Source organism: Salmo salar, chromosome ssa04, assembly GCF_905237065.1.
Source record: "Salmo salar chromosome ssa04, Ssal_v3.1, whole genome shotgun sequence".
Classification (NCBI taxonomy): domain Eukaryota; kingdom Metazoa; phylum Chordata; class Actinopteri; order Salmoniformes; family Salmonidae; genus Salmo; species Salmo salar.
In genome coordinates, this window is record NC_059445.1 from 79,656,883 (window position 1) to 79,670,283 (window position 13,401).

Here is a 13,401-nt window from a genome sequence, read left to right on the forward strand (position 1 = left end):
CGTTGTTCGTCACCAAACTGTTCCTGGATGTTTGGGAGAAGTTGCTGTCGGAGGATGTGTTGGTACCATTCTTTATTCATGGCTGTGTTCTTAGGCAAAATTGTGAGTGAGCACACTCCCTTGGCTGAGAAGCAACCCCACACCTTAATGGTCTCAGGATGCTTTACTGTTGGCATGACACAGGACTGATGGTAGCGCTCACCTTGTCTTCTCTGGACAAGCTTTTTTCCGGATGCCCCAAACAATCGGAAAGGGGATTCATCAGAGAAAATGACTTTACCCCAGTCCTCAGCAGTCCAATCCCTGTACCTTTTGCAGAATATCAGTCTGTCCCTGATGTTTTTCCTGGAGAGAAGTGGCTTCTTTGCTGCCCTTCTTGAGACCAGGCCATCCTCCAAAAGTCTTCGCCTCACTGTGCGTGCAGATGCACTCACACCTGCCTGCTGCCATTCCTGAGCAAGCTCTGTACTGGTAGTGCCCCGATCCCGCAGCTGAAGCAACTTTAGGAGACGGCCCTGGCGCTTGCTGGACTTTCTTGGGCGCCCTTAAGCCTTCTTCACAACAATTGAACCGCTCTCCTTGAAGTTCTTGATGATCCAATAAATGGTTGATTTAGGTGCAATCTTACTGGCAGCAATATCCTTGCCTGTGAAGCCCTTTTTGTTCAAAGCAATGATAACGGCACGTGTTTCCTTGCAGGTAACCATGATTGACAGAAGAAGAACAATGATTCCAAGCACCACCCTCCTTTTGAAGCTTCCAGTCTGTTATTCGAACTCAATCAGCATGACAGAGTGATCTCCAGCCTTGTCCTCGTCAACACTCACACCTGTGTTAACAAGAGAATCACTGACATGATGTCAGCTGGTCCTGAAATGCAGTGGAAATGTTTTTGTAGCGATTCAGTTCATTTGCAAGGCAAAGAGGGACTTTGCAATTAATTGCAATTCATCTGATCACTCTTCATAACATTCTGGAGTATATACAAATTTCCATCAAACAAACTGAGGCAGCAGACTTTGTGAAAATGAAAGTGTCTTTCAACTTTTGGCCACGACTGCTCTTATAACCTTTTTTTTCGTGATTAAATGTGTAGATGTTCTGCACATTGTGGTTGCTAAGACTAGCGTGACGACGGTCTTCATACCTTCCTATTTCTTTTTTTTATGTTACCTTTTGGATATGAATAGAACATGAAAACAATATTATCTTTGTCAAGTCCTCAAATTATCTATCCTCTTTAGGTACTCCGGTGTCGTCGCCCCCCCAACAGTGTTTGCTGCCATTGACACTCATTTTAGGGTTTCATCTTGTGTTATTACTGCAGGCGTTGAAACTTCTGTCACCCATATGGATTCCACAGTTGCTGTCGATCGACACCCCCAACAGTCATTGAAAATCAAGGGAGTTTATAGATATAACACTGAGCCAGGCACAGCTTTAGAGTTGTGTGTGTGTCACTGGAGAGGGGATGTGTGTGAGGAGAGTAGGCTATTCAAACCCAGGCAATTCTGCCTAAGGTGGGCAGCCTCCTATAATTCCTACTTGTAATCGGGTCATTTACAACTGGAAAAGCATTGGAACGGAGTTCTGCCATCTTTGGGCACAATGTGCTACAGAATTTCAAATCAACCCCTGCTCGTTATGGTACACTCTGGCCAAGTATAGGGAAATACCTTAGTTGACCTCAATGCTTTGTGGTTTTTAAGTTGTTGTCTGGTGGTATGTCTTGCTCCTTGTGGGAATTAATTAGTAATTAGAATCCAAAATATTTTATAGAGATGAGAATATTACTTGCTTTGATGGAACAATAACAAAATAAATAGTTGTCCTTGCCTGTTTCATCAAACAAGTTTTATCATTGTTTTACTTGTCTTATTGAGAGATATCAAATCTTTAGAAATGGAATCAATGTGGTTCAAATGTGATGTGATCTATGCCTGGATAATTTACATTACAACGTACACAAATGTCATTGTGTGCATTTGGTTATTTTATTTCATGTTTAGATGTCATCTCCATCAGACTGCAAAATGAGGAAAAACCCAATACATTTGTAACTAGGATTTATTCTGAACTTTTTAAATAGAAACACGTATTTGTGATGTTAGCTTCTACAATAAAGTATTTTAATAAAAAAAATCCTGTTCCTCCGAAATGTTACAGGCATGGCAATGCATTTTGATTTTATAATTTATTTTCATTTGGTTTTGGTCTCAGATGATTCATTGACAATGTTTAAAGCTTCACATGCAGTAATTCAAGTTGGTGTATGAATTTTTGCATTTGAAAAGCTCCTGTCGCAGCCATCCTGCACAGTACACCTGCGGATTTCAAAAAGCCTTACTCGCGCGCTCAAACGAGTGTTTGGAATAGCGAGGAGAGCGTCACCAACGGATTTTTTCGGAAACATGACGGTTTCCCTCACATCTCATAGCTAGCTCGCTAACGTTAGCTACATTTTACCCTATTTTTTTTTCAGTGAAACATTGAAGAAAAGGTAGTTATAGATAGATACAAACGAAAATGTCTTGAGTTCAACATCTGGTACGTTTTTATGATGAAGATAGATTACATTAGCTAACTAGTTAACGTTAGTAAAACAGATGGATACATCCTGGTTTTCTGTCGGATTTTTACAGATACCATATCAACCGTCCCTTGACAATGGGTTTCGAGGAAATTTACAATATCAAGGATGAATGCCCGACAACCGTTTTGAAAAAAAATGAGGTCAACATCATTTCTCCGAAACAGAACATTGTACGAATATGGAATTTATTCATCGCCCTAACATCGTTGGTGGCTGTGACAGTGTCTTTATTTGAGGTAGGCTAACGTTGTAAAATATTTGTGTAGCTATGTTGTTGTCAGTGTGCAGCACTACTGTTATATTGGATCACTCCAATATGGTATCCTTCCGCGCGAAAGGACACATTTAGAGTGAGTAAGGATTTCAGATCAGTCCAGTGTACGGGGTAGTGCTGAGACTGCGGCTGACCCCCTTAAATACTTCCACCTCTTAATTTTATCGGCTTATGCCAGAGAGTATTTGCTTAGTAAGAGCTTTATGTTAAGAGTGTAAAAAGTATACCCGCAGGTATTCAATAGCTTGGAGCAGCTATTCAATAGCTTGGAGCAGCTATTCAATAGCTTGGAGCAGCTATTCAATAGCTTGGAGCAGCTAGCAAGCCTCTCCATCAGGGTGCTCTGCTGTCCCCCCCACTCGGTTTGGCTCATGTCAGCTATCTCGTTTGGGTTTTGTCCCTGTTTTTATTACTTGTGACAGTGTACAAACCTTGGCGATACTCTGTTTTGTCGACCAGTATTGCGGCGCTAAGGGGTTGTCTGTGTGACTTGTCTGTTCACTGTTCCCTTGGAAACTCACATCTCAGCTGTATTACAGTAAGGGGTTGTGTGTAGCTGTGTGTACTATAGTTCTGTTGCACTACTTTACAGTACAGACAGTAACTCTCCTGGTTTTCCTTGGAAATGTACTTTTCAGATATATACACTGCGGCATTGCACAGTGTGTAGCTGGGTTTACTATGTTTTTTTCTGTTGCACTACTTTACACTACAGACGTAACTATAGTAGTTTCCATTGAAAACTCACATTCCAGCTCTATTACACTTCTGTTTTTCCCACAGTGCGTAGCTGGGTTGGTGCGCAATAGTTTTTCTGTTACACTACTTTACAGTACATACAGTAACTATCCTAGTTAGTTTCCCTTGGAAACTCACAGCTCATATCTATTACACTGAGGGTATCAGTGTATATCTGGGTTAGCTATTATTATCTGACCCTGCTGGTCATCTATGAGAGGACTTGCCACCCCTCAGAGCCTGGTTCCTCTCCAGGTTTCTTCTTAGGTTCCTGCCTTTCTAGGGAGTTGTTTTCTATCCACCATGCTTCTATATCTGCATTGCTTGCTGTTTGGGGTTTTAGGCTGAGTTTCTGTACAGCACTTCGTGACATCGGCTGATGTAAAAAGGGCTTTATAAATACATTTGATTGATTGAGCTATAGTTCTCTTACACTACTTTACAGTACAGACCGTAACTATCCTAGTTTCCCTTAGAAACTCACATAACAGCTAGATGACACTACTGGTCATATGCAGTGTGTAGCTGGGGTTGTCATATGTTTCTGTTACACTACAGGGTATACACTACACTTTTCTTCACTCAGAGAGAAATGTACATTTCTAGTATGGCGTTTCGACCTTGTGAAATGCAAGGTGTCCCTGCCCACAGGCAGCGGACTGTTTCCAAGAAGGGTGACAGTCGGCAGTCATCCTGAGGTGCTTGTCGCTGGCATGGGCCTGTGAGAAGCTGCTAAAAGGCCAAACTGAGAGCGGCAAGTGGAGTCCCCATGGGTACTGAACACAGTAATGGAAGGCTACAAACTCTAATTCTGATGCCGGCCACGGCTATAATTCTGGTGCCTTTAGTGTCTCAGGGTCTTTTGGTGTTGAAGCCCTGGTTGACTGAATGTTTCCGAATGAGTTCAGATGAAAAGTGTTTCAACCTACATCCTAACCCCTCATTCTGGCCAAGGGTTGTGTCTGACAGACACGTTAATCGGCCATTACAATTGTCCACATATGCCCCTCTTTCTGTTGCGGGTGAACTAGGGGCTTCACTCAGTTTGTTGTGCACGGCTAGGGCAATGGACACTTACTTTTCACAGACAGAGCCAATACGAAAGCTTTATCAGTTTTCTTTTACTATGGTGAGAGAGTTCTGGGCCAGGGCCTATCCGTCCGGGCTCTCACATTGCATTATGGACACTGTTACTGCAGCATTTCAGCTGGCCCGCCGGCCTTTACCCTTTTGCCTTTGGTGGCACATTCTACTGGATGAGTAACTGCCTTACCTGGACCATTGGATAGCCTGCCCCATCCAGGGAACAGGCCACAACGGACACGAGGACCCTCTTGAACCACATTAGAGTTCTGGGCCTCACTGTAAACGAGAAGAGTCACCTGACCCCCTCACAGAAGGTGATCTACCTCGAGATGTCCTTAGACTCGACTTTCATGAAAACAACAAAATTCTATCCTACCTCAACCGTTTCTAACTTGGACGAGCCAGGTCAGTGTTCGAGTAACTGTTGGCACTCTGTCTACTGATGGTGGCTTCACTGTTGGTTGCACTAGGCATTCTCCATCAGGCCACTTGAGTGATGGCCGGCATCCAAAACAACACAGACACAGTCAACTGTTGGTGATGAGTGCATGTTTCGCTATCCCGCTCCTTCCTGATCAGAGTTCTCTGCAGAGAGCTGCTGTGCCCTGACGCTCTTTGATGGATTGGGGTGCCATGTTCAGAGGAATGGCGTTCACTGGAGCACACCATGGAGTGATCAACAATTCAATGTGTTGGAGCTCAGGGTGGTTCGCCTAGCTCTCCAACAGTTCCAGCCCAACCTGGTAGGACAGCATTTCCTGGTCCAATGGCTCGGGAGCTCTTGCCATGGGCCCAGAACTGCTTGGCATTACTGCGAGCAGCAGATATCCCCGGGGTCCTGAACAATGCAGTGGACATGCTCTCGGACACCCTCAGGTGGTGCTCACTCACGATTGGCCGGCAACGAAGCTTTACGCGTTCCCACCATTTCCCCTGATCACAGCTACGCTAGACAGGGTCATTATGATGGGCCACCAGTGCCGTCACAGCAGCAAGATTTGTGACCTATTGCCACAAGAAAAGGGCAAACACTGAAAAACAAACACCATTGTAAATACAACCCATATTTATGTTTATTTATTTTCCCTTTTGTACTTTAACCATTTGCACATTGTTACAACACTGTATACATACATAATATGACATTCGAAATGTTTTTATTCTTTTGGAACTTCTGTGAGTGTAATGTTTACTGTTCATTTTTATTGTTTATTTCACTTTTGTATATTATCTACTTCACTTGCTTTGGCAATGTTAACATGTTTCCCATGACAATAAAGCCCCTTGAATTGAATTGCTCTTGATAGCTCCATTCTGGCCGAGCCCACCAAAGTGGTCTTTTGTGCCTCCTTTCAGGGACCCCATAGCAGCTGCCCCTGAGGCCTGACCTGCTCTTTCTGGCTCGGGGTACACTGTGGCACCCGGACCCGCACCGCCTCCATCTTCGGGCTTGGCCTCTGAGGTGTTAGTGGACCAGTCTTCAGGACAATATGGTGAACACATTGCGGAGCGCCATGGCTCCTTCTACGAATGCGTCATATCAAATGTGGTGGGGCATATTCTGTACCTGGTTGTGAGAGTCATATGTGCAAACGTTCTGACGGTTTTCACAGTTACTGCTCAATGTGGGCCGAGTGGCATCCACATTGAGAGTGTATCTAGCTGCTATCTTGGCATGCCATGACGACGGCCAAGAGGGAGCCATGGGTGGCTACCCATTGCTCTCCAAATTTATAAAGGGAAATCGACGTCTCTGTCCAGCAATGGCCCGCTCGGGCCCCTCATTCTTGCCGAAGGTCCTGTGTCTGATATACATGTCAACCGGCCCTTACATTTGTCCGCATATGCCTTTCTGCTGTGGGTGTTTTTCCCCAAGTGTGCTGTGCCCGGTCAGGGCCCCATTACACAGACACAGGCAATACAGCAGTCTGATCGGCTATTCGTTTTCTATCGATACAGAGACTGTCACATTGGATTGTGGAAACTATTACTACAGCATATCGGCTGGCCAATGGCCTCTGACCTCTTCTGTAGGGGCGCATTCTACTAGAGGAGTAGCTACATTGTGGGCCCTGCTCCGAGGAGTTCCTCTCAGTGACATTTGAGCCTCGGCTAGTTGGACATCGTCTAGCACCTTTTCTAGGTACTATCTAGTCAATGTTGCCCCTGCCAATGAGGTGGGGATGGCTGTGCTGGTTGTTTGTCTGTGATCTACGGCGCCTCGTAAAAGGACACGAGGTGGAAGTAGCGCGGTGGCAGCTATTTAAGGGGGTCCGCCGCAGCCTCAGCACTTGGAATGTATCCTGCCGCACGGAAGGATACCATATTGGAGTGATCCAATAGGCCACATAACCGTGGTTACATACGTATCCTTCATTTAAGTCTAGTGGTCAAACCTAGTGGTCAAACACAAAAATGGTTCCAATCATTTTTCGACCATTCATTTTATCCATAGTGGATTTTAGAAACACTTCGAATAAGGGCTCTGTTTTGTGTAAGCTTACCCAGGCGTGAAGTTTTGATAACCGTGTAAATCTCTCTCGGACAAGGTGACTTTTATTATCAATATATTCGCCTGTATTTACCCACCCCAAAATTAAACGCTAATTAGCTGCTAATGTGGCTATCATACAGAACTACAAATGCCTGTCTCAAGCTTCACGTCACTGACCAGTGCCTTGATGATCTGGATAAGACTGCCGAATCGAGGCAAAGGTAAGAATATCTGGATTAACTATCTAATGTTAGCTACATTTTGTAATTAGTAAATTGGCTAAAGTTGTTTAAATTGACAATTCTGTTAACTGTCTTGGGCAATTTTTAAATTGAAAATGCCTGTTATCTAGCTAGCTAGCTCATGGTTAGCAAGTTAGCAACATTAGCCTGGCTAGATGGATACATAAACTGTCTATTTGTCCAGCCATTTAAATGCATGAGAAATTCATAAAAACAAGTTTAGCTTTCTTTTGCTTTTATAAACCAACATTCTAGCTTGCTAGTTAACTAGCTAGCTAACTTATATGGTGAAGCTAGGGCTAGGCATTCTTGATAATTCTTGTGAATGTTTGATATATAACGCATGCTCCACTCTCAAGTTGAAGTTGAACTTGTTGACTGATGCCATGGCGGCGACTGCTAAGGGAGCAGCTGCAAACCAGAAGACTGCAGCCATGGCAGCACTGGTCCACACCTGCCCTGTGTCAGGTGAGTAGTATTGGATGGTACTGTATGTACCTTTAGGTTCCTCTCCATGTGCAGGCTATTGTACTGGCCTCCATTTTGTACTTGACCTTTTATAGATGCAGACCAGAAGACATTCAAGCAGCACTTTGAGAGTAAGTCTCCAATGGTCACAGTACTGGTTGATGTGAAGGCCTAAGTGACCACACACACTCAAATTGACCTACATCTGGGGTAACGTTCTTTCATCGTTCACACACAGTAGACATTGTAAACCACCATGTTGTCAACAAAATGCTGTCCTCAATGCTTAAGTTGTATTGTCTATGGCTCAATTTGTGGAAATGCTGTGATCACTCATTGTCGTTAATGTTGTGATTCACAGACACACGATGACCACGATTTGAATGCTGCAACAGACGGAATGACGTCGAGGGACACTCCTGGACCCCGTGTATGACTGGACATGGGCCGGATATTTGTGACATCGACCTAAAAGGGGTGCAGAAGCGCACCAGCACCCTATTTTATTTTTATTCCATAATCAACTGTCTCTCTAGCTGCCTCTTATTCCACACTATGCCTCTTATGCCCTAAGGTCCCTCAACTTCAGACACTATAAACCTCTATAAACCTACCCTATCTTCACCCATTTTGCCTATGCTGCTTCCTTCACTTGTTCTTCTCCTGATTTGATAACATCTAGACTCACAAACAATTCTAAGTGTTGTGGTGTACTGTTTTTGCTACCTTTTTCTCACCTGTGTAACGATGTCCTGCTTATTCTGGGGTTCAGACTGAATGCAGTGGTAAATGTGCTGCTCACAATTGACAGCAGCAACATGGACCTGTTAAATTGACCAGAAGGGTGTTGATATAGCTGCTTTTAGGCATGGCTTCCTTGTTTTGAGTCTGTTAAATGTGTTTCTCATTCTGCTGGAGTTGACCTAGTATTTTATATAAAACCTACCTCACGCATCCAGTTTTTCCATTTGTAACTCGCCCACCAAAAACACAATATGATGTTTTACATGTTGTGTTATTTGTGCTGGTCTAATTCCTAAAATGGAAAAGCAGAAGAATCTGTGCGCTATTGGATAGTAATAACAGTTCATATGGTGCTCATCAATGTCACAGGTTTGTGGCATTGATTAATAAATAGTTTAATGAATACTTAAATTTAGATGTTTATATGTTATGTATAAAAGGCATGAATGCATTGTTTACCATTTTGATTTATTTAAAACAATGTAATTGTTGGAGTGCAGGTGTTTGACTTGATTGATGGGTGACTAGGTGCATTCTTGTCAAATAAATATGCTTAATTCATTCATGATTATGGATACATTCTGCAATGAGTTAATCTGGCATTGAATCTGCAACAGAACATGTCAACAAGTTAGTTCTGAATTGCTTTAATACAGTGGTGTGTTCTGACACCATGAATTGAAATAGATTTCACCTGGTTCATATAGTTGCCAGAAATGATAAGGGATTAAATAAAGACCTCCACCGGCTAAAGGAGAAGAGGATCTGGTAAAATAAGGGTGTCGCTAATATCATGTAGGTAGGTAGCTAGCTAGCTAGCTATATAGCTTCTTTGCAAAAAACGTACTTTGTATTCATGGCACATTATACATATAGTATTCTGTACAAGACAAGACCAAATGCCTAAATAAAATATGGGACTACATTAAAGTGTTCAATATATATTTCGTTTTGGATCAAGGTAGCTAGCTAGCTGACAGTAAAGGTGTCAGCTAGAGGTGACGTGCAGGATTTGTAGTCTTCCATGGTGTTTACTTTTATGCTAATATATACTGAACAAAAATATAAATGCAACAATTTCAACGATTTTACAGAGTTTACAGTTCATATAAGGGGCGGATCAATGGGTGGTCCTTGGAGGGCATAGGCCCACCCACTTGGGAGCCAGGCCCAGCCAATGAGTTTTTCCCCACAAAAAGGCCATATGACAGACAGAAATACTCCTCAGTGTAATCAGCTGTCCGGGTGTCTGGTCTCAGACGATCCCGCAGGTGAAGAAGCCGCATGTGTAGGTCCTGGGCTGGAGTGGTTACACGTGGTCTGCGGTTGTGAGGCCAGTTGGATGTATCATGTCAAATTCTCTAAAATGGCGTTGGAAGCGGCTTATGGTAGAGAAATGAACACTCAGTTCTCTGGCAACATCTCTGGTGGACATTCCTGCAGTCGGCATGCCAATTGCACGATCCCTCAAAACTTGAGATATCTGTGGAATAGTGTTGTGTGACAAAACTGCACATTTTAGAGTGGCCTTCTATTGTCCCCAGAACAAGGTGCACCTGTGTAATGATCATGCTGTTTAATCAGATTCTTGATATTCTTGGCAAAGGAGAAATGCTCACTTACAGGGATGTAAACAAATGTGTGCACAAAATTTGAGAGAAATAAGCTTTTTGTGCTATATATATATATATATAAGTCACCTTGTCCGAGAGAAATTTACACAGTTGTCAAAACGTCACGTCAGGGTAAGCCTACACGAAACACATTCTAAAATCCACAAAGGACAAAATTATTGGAACTATTTCCGTGTTTGACCGTTTATGACCCGTCCACTGTGTTGCTCAATGTTACCTTGCTTTTAATGTGTGTAGCTAGCTAGAATAACGGTAGCTAGTGATCAGGGCAAGTACTCTGCTACAACACTACAAAGTCAGATTTAAAGGGGCAATCTGCAGTTGCTACATCTATTTTTGGACTTATAAATGAATGATATGTACCCATTGATTCTTGACGAATATAACTTATGCCTCATTATCTTAGTTTAACTGTCGTAACCCATCAGAACCCAAAATAGGCTCTAGTTAGTTTTTTTCTCTATTTGTAAACAAAGTACCCTGTGTAGCCTCATCATGGTTAAAACTAGAATTTTGATATCATGGATCGTTAGTCCTTGCATCCATAGCGCTGTCTATGAATTTGAGAGTGGTTAAATTTCTCCAGCAAAATATCAATTTAATTGTTATCAAAACATCATTAGGCATGTATATAATATTAAAGAAATACTGATATTTTAGCACAATTACAGTAAATTTGCATATTCTGTCAAACCAAAATATATATATTTTTCCCTTAAATAATAATCTGCAGCTTTTCTTTTCAAAGGACAACCCACACTAGTACTAAAAAGCTGATTTACCATCATTTCAATATAGTATCATTTAGTTTTTAGAAATGTTAAGTAAATATAATTTGTCATATTTATGTGGTAAAAACGACTGCTATTTAAAGGGCCGGTACACCCAGTATTTTAATATACTTCATTTTATCGACAAAAGTGATCCATCCTGTCATGGTTGTCGTAAGGAGAAGCGGACCAAAGTGCATCGTGATTCTCGTTCCACATAATTTTATTGAACTGTGAAACTTTGCAATACATACAAATAAACTAAAGAACAAAAATAACAAACCGTGACGCAGAGGTGAAACATACACTACTCAAAATTAATCTCCCACAAACCCAGGTGGAAAAAATCCCCTACTTAAGTATGATCTCCAATTAGAGACAACGAGGACCAGCTGCCTCTAATTGGAGATCATCCCAAACAAATTAACATAGAAATACAAAACTAGAACATGAACATAGAAATACAAAACATAGAAAAACACCCCCTGTCACACCCTGACCTACTCTACCATAGAAAATAACATCTTATTATGGTCAGGACGTGACACATCCATTGATCCTGAGAGACAATGACAAAAAATAAGTTTTAGTTTTCTTTATTTACTTACCTCACATCCAGCATTAGCATCGCTACTAGAGAATCAATAGGTGTGTTAGGGCTTATGGTAGGATACCTAGAAAAGCATGCCCAAATCCCTTTAAATCAAATGTTATAGCAAACCAAATACCATAATAAGTTGCACATATAGAATATTGGAGTATATTATAGGAATGATATTATATTTCCTGTAAAATAACATTTTTTTCTGAGAATACACACCAATACAGCACTATGTGTACATATAGATGAGTAGCTGGTTTCTGTATTACAGTTCTACCAAGTATTCATTCCACTGAAATACTTTTATGAGCCGTTTTGACTGCAACTAAGCATATATGTAAGGTAATATTGATTGTAAAAAAATATATATATGCACTGTATATCATTTTTTTAAACTTGATATATCATATAAGGCTGTTTTTTGCACTAGATTGCAGGAAATGGCATTTATAAGTGTTCAATAATCTCTGAGTCCAAAGGAAGGCACTTCCCCCCTACGAGCCTCCCCCCAGCCGTACTGAGAAGCACCACCTTGTTAAAACATCCATTGGTGGATTTTTATATGTGCTAAAATAAGATTATTTTGGTTTTGTACACAGCCATATGATATGTGGTATAGAAAAGTACAATCTTAGGCGAATACATGGGGAGCTATATCTCTGCAGATGATCTGTCTATCTGGTCAAAATCACTGATACAGGTCCCCCTCCAGCTAACCTTTTTGCTTTGTTTTAGCTGTTCTTCAACTCCGCTATCCCTGTCGTTGTTGGGATAAGATACTGCCTGGATGTGATCTTCGTGTTGAACATCATTTCACGCTTTTACATTGGATATGAAAGTAATGGTGTAGTCATAATTGATTCTAAACCAGTGCAGAGAAAATATCTCCGAACATGGTTTATCATGGACCTGTTGGCTGTTCTTCCCTTTGAGACTCTGAGATATGCCTCGCCTGAATTGCATTTTATGCATATCAATCGATGTCTAAGAGTCTTACGGCTGTTTGACATAATATGTAAGTTTCTTGATTTCATTTTATTGTTTTATTGTACAATAGTGATGACATTAATCACTACTGTATTTGTAAACCACCTAAAGCCCTAACTTTAAAATAATAATAATCGTACATGTTAATGATTAACATAATGACAACAAGATAAAATTATAGAATTCGATTTACTGTGGCAAAAAAACGGTTAGCTTAATTTATATTGTAAAAATTCTTCCAAAACTGCCAATTAATCCAATCTTAACCTGTATATACTGTCTCATATTGTTTCAATTAAGCGTCCTTTGGAAAAGAACCTGACACCAACAAGATACATGTTGCAGTCCTGAATTCCTTTTCTATTGTTGTCCTCTGTGTTCAAGTCTCTGCGTGTGCCTGGTGAGTTGGTATTTTTGTCAAAATTACATGGCCCTTCAAACCACCCACCATTCAAAGGCCCCTTTACAAGTAAGACTATGACATGGTTTTTCCTTCAGTCTCAAGATGAAAGATAAAATACTTACATTTTAAAGTTGAATTCCTTATTATCTTCTTTTTTTTTAATACTAGGTACAATCAGGCTTGTATAGCTGCTCATGGTGGCCATCCAAGGGAGTGTCCAAAAGAGGAGAACTGGTTACAGCTGTTGCCAGAGTGTACGTTTTAGAGTTTTCTTCTTTGCAAAATGAGGTAGTTAGCTAGCTACTATATGTATGTAGAGCAGGGCTCTACAGTGCAACCATTTTACTCACATATGCGCCTAAATATT

The 13,401-nt window shown here is 41.4% G+C and overlaps 1 protein-coding gene across 3 annotated transcripts in view; it reads left to right on the forward strand.

The window, feature by feature from the left end:
- Nucleotides 1-2,340: 2,340 nt before the first annotated feature.
- The window catches only part of cngk (cyclic nucleotide-gated potassium channel), a 31,370-nt gene continuing 20,309 nt past the window's right edge, over nt 2,341-13,401 (forward strand). Inside the window, exons 1-5 of one of the 3 annotated variants that reach the window (XR_001328531.2) lie at nt 2,341-2,547; nt 2,643-2,829; nt 12,380-12,659; nt 12,932-13,031; nt 13,203-13,288. Coding sequence is in view for 2 of the 3 variants with exons in the window: in XM_014198125.2 (XP_014053600.2) it covers nt 2,668-2,829; nt 12,380-12,659; nt 12,932-13,031; nt 13,203-13,288 (628 nt within the window). In the remaining variant the exon portion in view is untranslated. The remainder of the gene's footprint in view (nt 2,548-2,642; nt 2,830-12,379; nt 12,660-12,931; nt 13,032-13,202; nt 13,289-13,401) is intronic. The other 2 variants (XM_014198125.2, XM_014198126.2) reach the window with 2 other exon arrangements.